The sequence below is a fragment of the Ostrinia nubilalis genome, chromosome 9 (genome assembly GCF_963855985.1).
Source record: "Ostrinia nubilalis chromosome 9, ilOstNubi1.1, whole genome shotgun sequence".
NCBI lineage: Eukaryota > Metazoa > Arthropoda > Insecta > Lepidoptera > Crambidae > Ostrinia > Ostrinia nubilalis.
The window spans coordinates 1,347,452-1,363,091 of record NC_087096.1 but is presented as its reverse complement, the minus strand read 5'-3'; the positions used below and the strand labels follow the sequence as shown (position 1 = coordinate 1,363,091).

General features: G+C 36.7%; 2 protein-coding genes across 2 annotated transcripts in view; one reads left to right on the top strand and one right to left on the bottom strand.

The window, feature by feature from the left end:
* LOC135074791 (dynein axonemal heavy chain 3) overlaps window positions 1-8,176 on the top strand; it is a 111,827-nt gene extending 103,651 nt beyond the window's left edge. The window contains exons 69-72 of the mRNA XM_063969171.1: window positions 411-605; window positions 1,364-1,572; window positions 3,931-4,141; window positions 7,794-8,176. Of these exons, the coding sequence (XP_063825241.1) occupies window positions 411-605; window positions 1,364-1,572; window positions 3,931-4,141; window positions 7,794-8,090 (912 nt within the window). The 3' untranslated portion in view covers window positions 8,091-8,176. The remainder of the gene's footprint in view (window positions 1-410; window positions 606-1,363; window positions 1,573-3,930; window positions 4,142-7,793) is intronic.
* Window positions 2,475-14,961, bottom strand: LOC135074377 (GSK3-beta interaction protein-like). Its single transcript, XM_063968645.1, has 2 exons — window positions 14,754-14,961; window positions 2,475-3,338 (listed from the first exon to the last, which is right to left on the bottom strand). The coding sequence occupies exon 2, from the start codon at window positions 3,330-3,332 to the stop codon at window positions 2,970-2,972; it is 363 nt and encodes a 120-aa protein (XP_063824715.1). The 5' UTR covers window positions 3,333-3,338; window positions 14,754-14,961; the 3' UTR covers window positions 2,475-2,969.
* Window positions 14,962-15,640: the final 679 nt, after the last annotated feature.

Here is a 15,640-nt window from a genome sequence, read left to right as displayed (position 1 = left end):
CATTGAAAATAGGCATTTTTATTAAATATCACGTGAGATTAGGGGGGTGGGGGAGGGGGTCAGGCAAAATCTCACCAAGGGGGGCGGGGGGGTTGAAAAATGGCCAAAATTGTCTCACGTAATTTATGGACGCCCCCTTATCTCTATACTCCATATTATAACTTTTTTTGACGTAATGTGAACTTGCAAACAAAAATCCGTGCTCTTTGACTACCGTATTCCCGCTCACTAGTAGTAGGCGCCACTAGCGAATAACTGTCGTTTCAACACAGCATTCACCAGTTGGCGCCACTATCTTAGTCAAATCTTTCCACAAACCACACATCTGGTCTCACCTCTACCTTGCAGCTATGACGCTCTCGGCAAATCTCATTTCGCCTTTCTAAAAACGGCTCTTTCGTTTCCCGCAGCTGCTATTCGGCTGCCTGCTAACACAGACATCGTTCATTTCCGGCGGTGGCGGCGAAGGCGGCGACGGCGGCGGCGGCGTGGTGGAGCTGACCAAAGACATGATGGCGCGCCTGCCGCGCCAGTATGACGTGCTCGAGGTCTCGCTTAAATACCCCGTGCAGTATTATAACAGCATGAATACTGTGCTCAAGCAGGTATGTACGGACTATCAATGTCTGTTGGGAGTTCATCATCATCATCATTTCAGATTAGGACGTCCACTGCTGAACATAGGCCTCCCCCAATGCTTTCCATGTTGATCGATTGGTAGCGGCCTGCGTCCAGCGCTTCCCTGCTATCTTTACGATGTCGTCGGTCCACCTTGAAGGTGTACGTCCCACGCTGCGTTTTCCGGTACGCCTCCACTCCAGAACCTTGCTGCCCCATCGGTCGTCAGTCCTGCGTTCTATGTGCCCTGCCCATTGCCACTTCAGCTTGCTAATCCGTCGGGATATGACAGTTTTTTTAGGGTAGCTGCCAAAGCCACAATGACCCAAACTTCATAATTCACCAACATTATATCCTATATTGGGAGCATTCGCTGACAAACTTTCAGCTTTTATAAAATGACGTAGGTCTGGCGTTCACTAGCTCTTAGTTTACAATCAGTGGCCCGTTTTTACCAGAGCCTAACGCGAATTCATAAGCTTGTAGACATCCGACTTGGAGATAATCGTTTTACAGTTAATGGTAGGGCGGCACTATTGGTGGTGCAAGAGGGATTTAAAAATACCCTTTGCACCACCAGTGGTGCAGGCCGGTGGTGCAAAGGGTACAAAAGGGACACATCAACCAATCACCGAGCTCTATCCAACGCTGTGCCTTCGATTTGTTAATTCACTTAAGCAAGTATCGTTTGTGAATACTCTTGTTACTGTCCTTTTAATCTGATTCTATCACCTGCTCCTCCCAGGAGTTGATCCGGTATAACCGCCTACTCTCAGTGGTGGCTCGCACATTACACGGCGTGCATTTAGCGGCGCAAGGCCTGGCCATCATGAGCGCGGAACTGGAGCAGTGCAACAACGCCTTCGTCAAGGGCATCGTGCCCGGCGTATGGATGTCCAAGTCCTACCCCTCTATGAAGCCGTTGGGATCCTACGTGGCGGACTTCCTGTCCAGGTCGGTGTGATGATGATGTATACAGTCTATTCCTCTTTGATCACTCAGGAGATCCATAGATAAGAAGGATCCATAGATCCAGGTGAGACTCATAGATAGAAGTCCTCTTTGAGATCACCTAGGTCATTTGTTCCCAGTGGGTTCCCAGGGGGGGCAAAGACCTTTAAAGGGGGGTGCGGGCCATCTGCTATAGTCTGGTCCGGGAGCACGTAGAATTTTGTCCAATGACCCCAAGCTACCCATACCCATCCTTATCGCTCGCGCGTAATTATATTGCTGTCGCGAATGTGGGACGGGCGCCCGCAGTGAGTGTGCGAGCGTGACAGCAACATAATTACGCGTGAGCGATAAAGATGGGTAGCTTGGGGTCATTGCTACGTGCTCCTGGACCAGACTATAGAAACCTGCGACCGCTGAGAGAATGCATTCCAGACTGCTCGATACGACCAATAAATAATCTTGACTGAAGGAGGGGGGGGCGCGGAATTTTTTGCATGGTCGAAAGGGGGCGCGTCTCAAATAAGTTTGGGAACTAATGACCTAGGTGATCTTATCCATAGGTGATCAAAGGACACCCAAATTGTCGCCTGGAGTCCACTTTGATCACAGAGTATACGATATTTAGCAATTAAGACTTTTAGTGCAGTTTTTTTACATTATAAACCCCGATACTCACCGTATTATCACGTAACTAGCGAGAACTGCACGAAATTATTCACAAAACTATATCAATCATACAGCAATTAGTATGACACGAATATTATGTAGGTACACTACCAGGTCTAACAATAGTTTAGTTATATTGCGTTTCAGTTATTACGAAATAATAACTATTATTCACTCGGCCCCCGACATCAAATATTTACTCAACACACGCAAGTAGGAAGAAATAAAAGAAATCATCAAATTGAAAACCAGTTTACTATCACAACACAGTAACTACTCAGCATGTGGTCACATACTTGTATACTATAAATAAGTTTTGTACTCAGTCTGTTCTTGTACTGTAAAACCGTCGTAAGCTACATTGCGCCCCGCACGATACAAATGTCTAACACTACGCAGCTCAGACAGTAAAAGGAAAACAGATAAATATTACAGTCGAAGTTAATACTAATACAATTCCACCCCCCGACCGCCAGGAAATTTCACATCCTCAACCCCAATGGACCCCAAAATTGACCTCAGTATCAAATAGGCCACGTCAGTCTAAATAACAACTATAACAATAAAATATAAATCTGTGCAGCGAAAAAATGTGCGATAATACAAACGGCATACTAAAATCTGTACAGTGGCTCACTCGAGGAACTGAAAATATAGCACGGATGAATACTGACATGTTTGTTGACACATTCGAAGTCTACAACTAGTGGTTCGCGCGCGTTTTATAACGCTCAACCCTCGGCGTTCTTGGCCAGGTCTAGAAGTTTGTTCATGAGCTCCCCGCCGAAGGACTCGCGGTACTTCTGGCTGATGCTGTTCAGCAATGCGTAGGGAGTCTCGTAGTTCATATTCTCAATTGTAGAGAGAGCGGTGTCGTCATATTTTCTGCCGACAACTCTGAAGCCCGCCGCCGACATTTCGATGCAGTACTCTGTATTCTCCAGGGTTGTCAGGTTGATGAAGATGCGCTGGTTGGAGCTTTTCAGCTGCGGCGAGATGTTGGCTGCCTTCACGTGCTTGCGGATGTCGCTGATGGCCGACTCAGCCTCCGCGGGCCACGTCTCCTTGCCCAGCACTTGTCCTTGCTCGGACATTGTTCCCTGGAAAAGACAAATATTCTCATAGACTATCGTCGCATCTTTTCATAGCAATATAATTAAGGGCTATATTTCACCGGGACACCATGGCGGCGCAACCAGTTGCCGGCTACCAACAAAATGTATACAGCTCTATAGAGAGTTACTCACCTGGTGTCCGTTTGGTTGCGCAAAGCTGTAAACATTTTGTTGGTAGCGGCGACTGGTTGCGCCGCCATGGTGTCCCGGTGAAATATAGCCCTAAGGGTTGCAGCGAATAAAAGTTTATCTTTCAAGTTGAAAAAAATTCAAATAATCGCCTCTTTCTGAAAGAAACTAGGTATTTGCTCAGTATTAACTAAGACGGTAATTTGCAAGTTAAATATTAATTAATTGCCATTAGGCAAACGTGTATTATTATACACTTAAAGAATGATTTATTACACCTTCTAATATCTTCAGATATTTCGTGTAAGTCATAGTTTGAACCCTAAGTTAGAGAAATTATTTTTTACATATCATGCCACAATTCGAAACCTAGCTGATGTAGGTCCTCTAGCCTAGTTTAGCATTCGCGATAGTAGCGAGAAGATAATAACGAAAATATTATTTCTAGACTGAAATTCCTGCAAGACTGGATAGACGAGGGCCCGCCCATGGTGTTCTGGATTTCGGGTTTCTACTTCACGCAGTCGTTCCTGACAGGTGTACTTCAGAACTACTCGCGGCACAACAAGATTCCCATCGACCAAGTGCACTTCGAATTCACCCTTACCAGCATGGAGGCTGAGTGCGAGGAGGAGCCTGAATTCGGGGTCTATTGCAAGGTAATACCAGGCCTGTTCATCTCCGCGAGTTTACATCGAAAACAAAACACGCACGATGGCCCACCTACAGGATACTATTCGACAAGGCCTCACATACGAGCGAACTTTGACTCACGCACGCACGCGTATTCTTGTGTATGATGGAAGAAAATAAAGAAAATGGTGTACCAAATACTGTGCAGTATTTCACTGCCTAAATAATAATAAAAACACAGAATGTACTTTTTAAGTTGCCTCAGGACACTGAGAGATAAATAAGTAGTTAATATTATTCATGATAATTCATGCTAAATCATGTATTTCCTCCGCCATTTTCCGCAGTTTGGCACCTCACGTCACATCATTTTACCGAAGTCAGCCCTATAGCTTCGGCGCAGTGCCGATCACTGACGTTTGTCAACTAAATGGTGCTTGACTCTTGAGACAGGCTAAATTACACCATATTGTTAATGACATTGAGCATACATTTTTTTAAATACCTTCGCGAAGTAAAACTTCTGTACGTAGTACTTATTATTATTCTGTGGTAATATGGTGAAGCCGTGTGGTTCCGGCAAATTAGAATAGTCAAGATTCTCTCTCTCACTCTTAAGTCGAACTAAGGTACAGTCAGCATCAATCAAATATTTCGTGACGCTCAAAGTGGCCAAAAATTTACAACACAACCTTATTCCAAATGTCACAAAGACGTGTTACGAACTTAGTGGCTAATTTGGGTGTCAAGAACTATTTGTCGCCGACTGTAAGGGAGGTCAGCGTGGCGAGTGAAGGACAAATCCTCAATCTTGTCGGCTACCTGCCAGCGACATAGCATTTAGCGTAGGTTTAGTAGGTTTACACTCTAAGCCAACGATTTGTCTCTGGCAAATTAGAGGGTCGTACTCCTGTAGTAAAGACTAGATGACCTGGATGATGAATGTGGTTAATAAAGAGATAGATTTATTGTATGGAAGATGGTACATCAAATCACACAATTGTCACTCATGTGGATAAACAGGTGCTATTTTATAGATAGTAGTGTATAGGCGTATATGCAATCGATTGTACACCATAGTACAAATTACAGGAAATACACGAGGGGACTTCGTGTTCAACAGATATCGTGCAATGTAATCACTAAATATTAAAGCCAAATTCACAGTTGGGCGTTAAACATGGTGTTATTTGGTTCGTAAAACAATATGAATATTAATAACATTTGGGATAAACACTTGAGGGAAGTTTGTTATGGATTATTATAATCTACTAGACTGAAATGGTAATGAAGAGGAATATTCTGAATCTGATTAATAATATTACGAAAACAATAGTCTGCTCAGCTTACACACAAAATCAACTCAAACTTATATCGATGACTTCGATATAATGAGTGACGTATCCTAATCCACCTTCATAAAATCAATATTCATGTTTTATCAGAAGAACTCTCGTTATTTTTGCTAATGGAAGGTGACGTAATATTGATAAAACTAGCAGTGCCGTAACTAGGGCGGTGCCAGCGGTGCCCAGGCACAGGGCGCAGACCCTGGAGGGGCGCAGAAATGACCAGACCAGTATCTAGTTTTGTTTCATGCATGGTAGTTAGTAGGTACATTTTGTTTTATTGCGAATATGGTGTAGACGCGCCCTCTGTACTATCTATATCTATATGGCATTTTTCAAGCGATCTTGAAACAACAACACTTGTAAAGGTGGTTTTATATTTGTCTGATGTGTCGTGACGTGACGACGCGTCAGAACGGTATCGGTTTCATACATTTAGTACTAGCTGGTGCCCGCGACTTCGTCTGCGCAGGATTACTATTTCGAACAATATGTTTATAAATTGTAGCCTATGTGTTATTCTGATGTATAAGCTATATTATTGTAAAGTTTGATTAAAATCCATTCAGTAGTTTTTGCGTGAAAGAGTAACAAACATCCATCCATCATCCATACAAACTTTCGCGTTTATAATATTAGTAGGATGGTAACGTTCACACTAGTGCGTAACGTGTTGTGTTGTGATGGCTTGGCAGATAGCCGCAGTGTTGCCAGAAGGTTACTTTTGTAACCTTTTAGGTTACTTTTGAACTGCATTGGTTACTTTTAGGTTACACTAATGAAAAGGTCACTTTTAGGTGATTTTTCAGAAATTGTAGAATTAACTTTTACAGGTTATTCAGTAAATAATATTAATAGTGACAATTTAAAAATTATGTCATAAACTGCATTTAAACATGAATTTGATTTAGTATGTGTTATAAATAATGAGTTTTAGCCAATGTTTTTCGATAGTGAAACGCAAATCCATGAAATGTTTTTATACGACCGGTCACTTTTCGGTCTTCATGGAATGGTCAAAATTTCGAATTTAGGTAAATGATTGATGATCAATTGCAATCCATGAACAACCTTACACAATCGCTCACCCCCCCCCCCCCCCGTAGAAGGTTACTTTTTATTCAAAAAAGTTTCACTTTTTTATGCACATTTGTCCACTTTATTGTCAGAGACTGGTTAGAGCATTTTTCAAGGGCGCAGTTTTGAAAGCTCGCACCGGGCGCATAAAAGGCTAGTTACGGCACTGAAAACTAGGTTTCGGATTACTGGTAGTGGACGCAAACAATCTAAGGCCGACAAATTTATTCACCACAGTAGACCATGAGATCAGATATTAGCATTTCTTTCTACATGTCTACAAAACAAAGCGTAAAGCATTATTTTAGATATACAGGGTGTTAGGTAAATGGGTATATGAGCCGACACTAGCCCATGTTAACATGTTGTAAATGGTATGGTGACGTCAGAAAATTAATATCTTCATTTTAATTATTTAAATTTTCATACAAATCGGATTTTATAAGATTTATTTTGTATGAAAATAAAAAAAATTAAAGTGATGATATCAAATGTCTGACTTCACCATACCATTGATATGCCCATGTTAACATGGGCTAGTGTCGGCTCATATACCCATTTACCTAACACCCTGTATAGCTATTTGATTTTGTTTAGTTATATAACGCGGACAGATTTCATCTCTAACTCGACGTCATAAAGTTAGTTTTCCTAAAAAGGGATATCACGTCGCATTCTCACGGTAGGCATAAATATGTCCATAGTTATTTTTAACAGTTTTATTGATGTATTGAATCGCAAGCAGCAGTCGCAGCCGGTGGATAGGCAAGGCCAAGAGCACAGCGTGTTTGTGTGGGTGAGTTACGAGGGCTCGTGTGCGTGAGATACAGTTTGCTTGTTTGGTAACCCCACTGTGTGAATTTACTTTATTTTTGTATATTTTTCAGTTGTGCATGATTTGAATAGGAGATATAAATTATTATTGTCAAAAAGTAGCAGCACAGCACATAAATCTATTTCATCATTTAATTAAATCACAATGTTTGAAAAAGACACAATAACACTACATAGTTTATGCATGGGTAAATAAGGTAATCAACACGTTGATTCTCACTCAGGTGGTCTCAGAATCTGGCCCCAGTATTGTGAATAGCTGTAGTTCTTTGTTTTTTTTTTTTCTAATTATTTGTTTCTTTTTATCACCTATAATTTGATTTTGTGGAGGTTTTGTGGAGTTAAATTAGGTAAAAATATGTAACTCATAACTTTCTAGGGTAATTGTAAAAAATAATAATTTTATTATTTTTATCAGGGTCTATTCCTGGAAGGCGCCCGATGGAACCGTGAGACCATGCAGCTGGACGAGTCCTATCCCAAAATCCTGTTCGACACCATCCCAATAATTTGGTTCCAGCCAGCCCTCATAGCGGAGTTCAACCCGCCTCCATGCTACTTCTGTCCCATTTACAAGACGAGCGAACGAAAGGGAGTGTTGGCCACAACTGGTCATTCGAGCAACTTTGTCATGTACATAACCCTCAATTCTGAAGTCCCTCAGAAACATTGGATCAACAGAGGAGTTGCTAGTCTGACACAGCTTGATGATTAATCTCCCTTTATTTTTAGATAATTTCGGTGTTAATTATATTTAATTATCTTTTTAATATGTGGACCTTTCAATGTCTGTGATAGTTGTCTAGTCGCAAATAAAGATTATTGTCTTAAATTGAGTTTTATTATTATTGTTTATAATTTAGGACTGAAAATATTTCAAAGTAAACATGTTGCCAGAAGTAATATTCTAGGAAAGTTGAAATAACCTTAGAAGATTAATATAGATGTCACAAATATTGATACAGATTCATTGTACTTTTATTCAAAGAATACATTATTTATTTGCAACTTCAGAGCCAAATTACAAGAAGTAATTTTCCAACTAGAGGGAATTTATTAAAAAAATTCTGTTTATTGTAAATAAAGATTCAAATTATAACGATATTCAAAATGAAGACTCAGAAAGTGGTATGACATGGGTATTTGAGTACCTCCTAAGTCCTAGGTAATGTTTTCGGCTTTTACCCGTGGTCCCCCCAACATGTCCCCCTGGTGGGTCCACGGGTATTTTTTTTTACCCGTTGTCCCACCGTTCTGAACAGTGTTTGCCAGTGGGTCTACGGGTAATTTATTTTAACCGTGTTCCCACCGCACTAAGTGTGTGATGTGAAGATATTATAAAGATATTATGGTGCCGTACCTACCTATAATTATTTTCTATATTAATTATAGATTTTTTTATAATATAATAGATACCTAGGTGACAAGCAGGAGATAGAGGAGAGTGGAAACAGTTGGAGGAGGCTTTTGCCAAAAAAGGCACACAGACAAGTGTCAATTAGAATAATATTAAACTCAATCAATTTTAAACTCTGTATGTCTGAATAAAGGCTTATATTATTATTATTATTATAGGTGACAAGCAATGTTTGCGACTTAGTGCAGTGGGACCATGGTTAAAATAAATTACCCGTAGACCCACTGGCAAACACAGTTCAGAACGGTGGGACAACGGGTAAAAAAAATTACCCGTGGACCCACCAGGGGGACATGTTGGGGGGACCACGGGTAAAAGCCGAATGTTTTACATACTAGAGGGAAATATTTTTTGAAGACAATGATGCAGTGATAGACAATTAATAAATATTCTGTCGGTTACAATACAATTACACATTCAATATTATATTTTTTTAGTAATTCAGTATATTTGTGAACTAAAGTTTGAAATTTTGGAAGTAAATTAATTCACAATAAAATAAAAAGGCACTATTAAGTATACAGGTTAATTAATAAAGTCTAGACTCAAGATAGATAGTAAGTGCAGGAAAAGTGAGGCAACTTTTAGGGGACCATTCTGGTCCTACCAACATGAGTGCTAAAGGACCTCACACAATAGTTGGTTTATGTAATATTTATTAACTTCATTAATTGTCCAAATAAATAGGAATATGAAATAGAAATCCATGGACTTGTAAAATAGTTTGTCAGCTTGTGCTTGTTATTATTATTCTGTCTAATGGCTTCAATGGTGCGACTTGTGCTTGTTACTGTTAGGATATAGAATTTTATCATGAGATGACATGTTGCTGGCAGGTTTTATTTTAAAAGTAAACAGCAATAGAATAAAGTTTGAAAATAATGACAGGTGTAGAAAAGCGAGAAAATGTGACATTGTATCTGTGTATTATTGAATTTCGATAGATTCAGTTGTAAAGGTTTTAATATTTAATATGTAATAGATTTTGATAATATTTTAATAATAAAGTGTGAAGTATTGAAGTGGCGTTATTATGATTGAATAAGAAGAACCTCCCAGGAGTTGTGTGGAGAGGCACACTCCTCGAACAGGTTATGGGCCCAGCGTACGAACCCAGAGGGCTGTAAGAATTATCTCTTGAATAAGAAGAATGAAAGTGAAAGATCTATCCTGATTTTGTTTTTGGAAAATTTTAAAACAACAATATGTCGGAAGAAAATTTTAAATTATCAACGTTATCAAAAGGAGAAGACTATACAAACTGGAAGAAGAAATTGATATTGTTATTGACAGCGAAAGATATAGATTGTGTTTTGGAAGATAATGCTGAGAGCAAAAAGGATTTTAATAGAAAAGATGCAAAAGCAAGATACATTATAATAAGCTCATTATGTGATAAATTTGTTGTTTATGCATTGAATTGCAATACAACAAAAGAAATTTTACAAAAATTTGACACATTATTTCTAGGACATGAAGATACACAGATTTGCCAACTTTTGGAACAATTTTACAAATTCAAATTTTCAAATTCGGATTTGATGATTGACGTAGCAGAAATTGAAAATCAAGCAATAAAATTAAGAAATTTGGGTTACAGCATAGACGAGAAACAAATCATGATTAAAATTTTATCAAGCTTACCAGAAAAATTTGCCTTTTTTAGAACTGCGTGGGAGTCAACCCAAACTTCGGAAAAATCACTAATAAATCTACTATCAAGAATAAATCTAGAACTTACTATGCGAAAAGAAAATCAAAATCTAAATTTGGAAAAACCCGAAATGACGCCGTCTACGTCAGCAATAGAAACAAATGACAACGCATTTGTAGTCAAGAGTTGTTTTCAATGTGGCAAGAAAGGACACATTGCCAAGTATTGTCGGCAGAATATGAATGCAAATCGTGGATGGAAAAATAATAACCTGCAATGCTTCAGATGTCTGAAGTTCGGACACAAACATACGGAGTGCAGTCAACAAACGAACTGTATGTACTGCAAGCATAATTCCCACTACACGAAATTCTGTCTACAGCAACATCAGCATGTGAGTAATTTCATTCCTTTAAAAACAACTGTGGAGTTCATCCTGGATTCAGGAACTAGTAGTCATATTGTTACATCTGAAAACTATCTGAATGACAAAGAAAACATAAATTATAGAATTATGACTGCTGATGGAAACATACATCCAGTTAACACCATGGGAAATATTTATACAGACAATATTAATTTTAAGAATGTTTTATGTGTACCCCAACTTAAAAAGAATTTATTATCTGTGTCTAAATTAGCTGATGATAATTATATTGTTAAATTTTACAGAAATAAATGCCAAATCATGGATCAGAACTCTGAGTGTAAGCAGACAGGAGTTCGCAGAGAGGATGGCCTTTATTATGTGAAACTGCCAATGGACATGTCAAAGTCAGTCGTGCATTCGAGGTCAGACAAAACATTCCTTATTAAAGGCTTCTGGCATCGTGCATTAGGTCATGTACCTATAAACAAGACTAAAGACCTTGTTTTAGGTATAGATAGAAACTTAGTAGATGACGTAGACATCTGCGAAGTCTGCATACAATCTAAGCTTTGTAGAAAACCTTTTAAAACTGTTAGATATAGAGCTACTAAACCTTTAGAAATTATTCACAGTGATATTTGTGGTCCTATTGAAAAGGAAACATGGGATGGCTACAAATATTTTATTACATTTTTAGATGATTATACACTATTTGTTAAAGTATTTCTTCTTAAAAACAAGAACGAAGCTTTTTCTAAAATTTTAAACTTTATCAATTTGGCGGAAAATCATTTTAACACAACAGTTAAAACATTCAGATGTGATAATGGTGGAGAATACACCAGTAACCAATTTAAAACTTATTGTATTTCCAAAGGTATTAATATTGATTATACAATTCCGTATACTCCTCAACTGAATGGTAAAGCTGAACGGTTAAATAGGTCCTTAATGGAACGAACAAGAGCTTTACTCTTTGATATGCAGCTACCACATGAACTATGGGGTGAAGCGGTTTTAACTTCTGCTTATTTATTAAACAGATGTTCAAACACAGTAAACATTAAAACACCGGCGGAGATGTGGTTTAATAGAATACCAAATTTAAAACACTTAAATATTTTCGGATCATTAACATATTTTAAAAATAATTTTCAGTTAAATAAACTTGACTCAAGAAGCAGTAAAGGGCTTTTAGTAGGTTATACTAATAACGGATATAAAATATGGGATCCTTTACATTTTAAAATTTATTATTCAAGAGATGTAACGTTTAATAATAGTAAGAGTGATGTTAGTGAGTTTTTAAAAACGTGTTATAGGGAAGTGAGACTAAGTGATTTAAATAATTTATTTAAAGAAATTAGTGTTGATATTAGTGATGAAGTTATTGATGGTGATATTAATGGTGATATTAATGGTGATATTAATGGTGATATTAATAGTGATATTAATGGTGATATTTGTGATGAAGTTATAAGCGGTGGTGTTGGTAATGAAGAAGTTAATGAAGATATTAGAAATGGTGTTGAAGATAATGGTGTTTATGAAGAAAGAGTTACTGATGTTTTTGAAGATAGAGTTGAAGATGTTGAATTTGATGGTGGAAATACTGAGAATATTGAAGATTGTATTGAAGAAAATACAAATTTGAGAGGGGAGGTTAGAGAAGATTCAGCTGTTGAAGACAGTGATGGTTTAAGGATTTTACCAAATAGAGAGAGGAGATTACCTTCTAGGCTAATGGATTATGATTTAGAGAGTTCGTTTTTAACTTTTACGGAAGTTTTGAGTAGTGTTGATAAAGATTTATGGAAGAAAGCAATTGATGAAGAAAAAGAATCTTTAGAGAAGAATAAAACATGGGAAATTGTAGAAAGGCAGGAAGCAGGAAATAGAAAAATAATATCAAGTAAATGGATTTTTACAATAAAGCCTGGTGGAAGATATAAGGCTAGATTAGTGGCAAGAGGTTTTTTACAAAAGTATAACATTGATTATAAAGAAACATATAGTCCAGTGGTAAACACAACAAGTGTTAGATTGTTGTTGGCTATTGCAGCTCAACAAGGGTTTAAAATAAAGCAGTTCGACGTGAAAACAGCATTTTTATATGGGGAATTAAATGAAGATATTTTTATGGAGATACCCTTAGGATACAACATAAAGGACAAAGAAAATAAGGTGTGTAAATTAAAGAAAAGTTTGTACGGGTTGAAGCAAGCGCCACTTATGTGGAATAAGAGGTTGACGGAATTTTTGAAGAAATTGGGATTGATACAAATGAAATCAGATCCATGTGTGTTTCATAATAAAAATAAAAATATATACTTAGCAATTTACGTAGATGATGGTATTTTAATTGGTAAGGATGAAATATGTTTAAATAAAATAATAAATCAATTAGAAACGGAATTTGAAATGCGAAAATTTGATAAAACTGAAAAGTTTATAGGTTTTGATGTGTTAATTGAAGAAAATTTTATAAAAATTTTTCAGGAAAGTTATATAAATCAACTTTTAGATAAATTTAAATACAAAAGCTTAAAAGATAGTAGTCATCCAGATATTTTGATAGATACACATCAAGAGGGGAAAGGTGGTGATGATGATGTGCATCGTTATAGGCAATTAATCGGCTCGTTGTTGTATTTAGTGAACAAAACAAGATTAGATCTGTCGTTTCATGTTGGTTATTGTAGTAGACATCAGGAACATCCTAATTTGAATGATTTTGCAAATATTAAAAACATTTTTAGATATATTAAAAATACAGTTAGCAGTGGTATAAAATATGTTCGTGGTAGCGATCTAAGTTTAAAAGCATATTGTGATGCAGACTTTGCAGGTGATCCTGATACTAGGAAGAGCACGACTGGTTTTGTAGTGTTTTATGGTGGTGGTCCAATTCACTGGTGTTCTCGCAAACAGTCAGTAACTGCTTTGTCTAGTACTGAGGCTGAATATATATCTGCAGCCGAATGTATAAAAGATCTGCTTTACATTCAGAGTCTGATTCATGAGTTGACAGGCGAGTTACCAAAAACACAATTGTTTGTTGATAATCAATCAGCAATAGTTTTGATTAAAAACGGAATCTTAAATAGGAGGAGCAAGCACATTGATGTGAAATACCATTTTATTAAGGAGAAATTAGATAAAAATTTATTAGAAATTTATTATTGTCCTACTAAAGACAATTTGGCTGATATTTTAACTAAACCACTGGATAGAACAAAGTTTTTGAGACTTAGACAATGTATAGTGAGTGATACATAGTGGACATTTGTGATGTGACGTATTATGTAGGTTTATTAGAATATAAGGTTTTTGGGAGTTAACTTGAAATTTTAATTTTAAGTTAGTTATGTAAGGTGTTTAGGTTAATTAATTCAAAAGTATTTGTTGTATGGTTGTATTGGGTAAGTTAGTTAAGTTGGGTTTTAAGGAGTAGATAGGTAGTTGTTATGATTATATAAAGATAAAATTCAGAGGGGATGTTAGGATATAGAATTTTATCATGAGATGACATGTTGCTGGCAGGTTTTATTTTAAAAGTAAACAGCAATAGAATAAAGTTTGAAAATAATGACAGGTGTAGAAAAGCGAGAAAATGTGACATTGTATCTGTGTATTATTGAATTTCGATAGATTCAGTTGTAAAGGTTTTAATATTTAATATGTAATAGATTTTGATAATATTTTAATAATAAAGTGTGAAGTATTGAAGTGGCGTTATTATGATTGAATAAGAAGAACCTCCCAGGAGTTGTGTGGAGAGGCACACTCCTCGAACAGTTACAACATACAAAATCTTGTTTGTATTATATTAATACAGATTATAGACAGTTCATTTAAATACGGCGTTTTAATTATTATTTAAAATAATAACTTTTTAGTTACAGTTTAAAATTGGCGCGAGTAATCATTCACTTACCTTTTGATTCCTAATGCCTACTAATGAATTGATATGGCGTTTAAAAAAATCACTATCAAAATGTACACACGACCAAATGGAATTATATCTTCTAAATTAAATTTATCAACCATAGATTCTCATTTTTACAAAAACCAGACACATTTCACATTTTCTGACAAATTGCTCTCCCGTGACGTCAGCCAAAAAAACAAAATAGTGTTGTATATCAACAACGCACCATAAGCAAAACTAAAATCGTTCTCAGATTTTATCGATTACGTTATATCCATAGACAACGTTAGTAATAAATAATGAAATAAAAAAAATATTAAAAAATAACATTAAAATTTAATTTCTTATTTTATTTAATTTTATTTTTATCCGATCCTTTGCAATTTTTTTTCCCTTTTCCCTTTTTTGCTTTCCTATACGTTTCCCTACAAACCTCGTCGTGACTAGAGATGGGTTTCCACCCGGGTAAAAACCCACATGAGGGTAAAAACCCAATAAAAACCCGTTTCATTCCACCCGTGGGTGTTTACACCGGGTGAAAACAAATAATTTTATAATTATTTCAATTGGTATCTTTTCTTTATTTTTATTGAATTTTTCTCTTTTAAGTTTATTGATTAATAAGTAATAAGTCAAATTTAACACTAATATGCATTTATATCGTGGCCAAATCGTAAAATTGATCACGTTATGATGATGTGACCAATTATTTTATAAAATGGTGTTATTTCAAGAATCGTTGAACCGATTTAGAAGAAATTTAGTAGGAACACAATAATTTGTGATCATGGCAAGAACATGGAGGGGGGGGGGGGGTGATGCCAAAGATGCCAAACTGTCTCTTTGATGACATTACGGTATAAAGTTACAAATAACAACACCAACTACAAAGT

Excerpts from the sequence above, each read along its gene's own strand:
- LOC135074377 (XM_063968645.1), bottom strand. The coding sequence starts at position 3,332 with ATGTCCGAGCAAGGACAAGTGCTGGGCAAGGAGACGTGGCCCGCGGAG.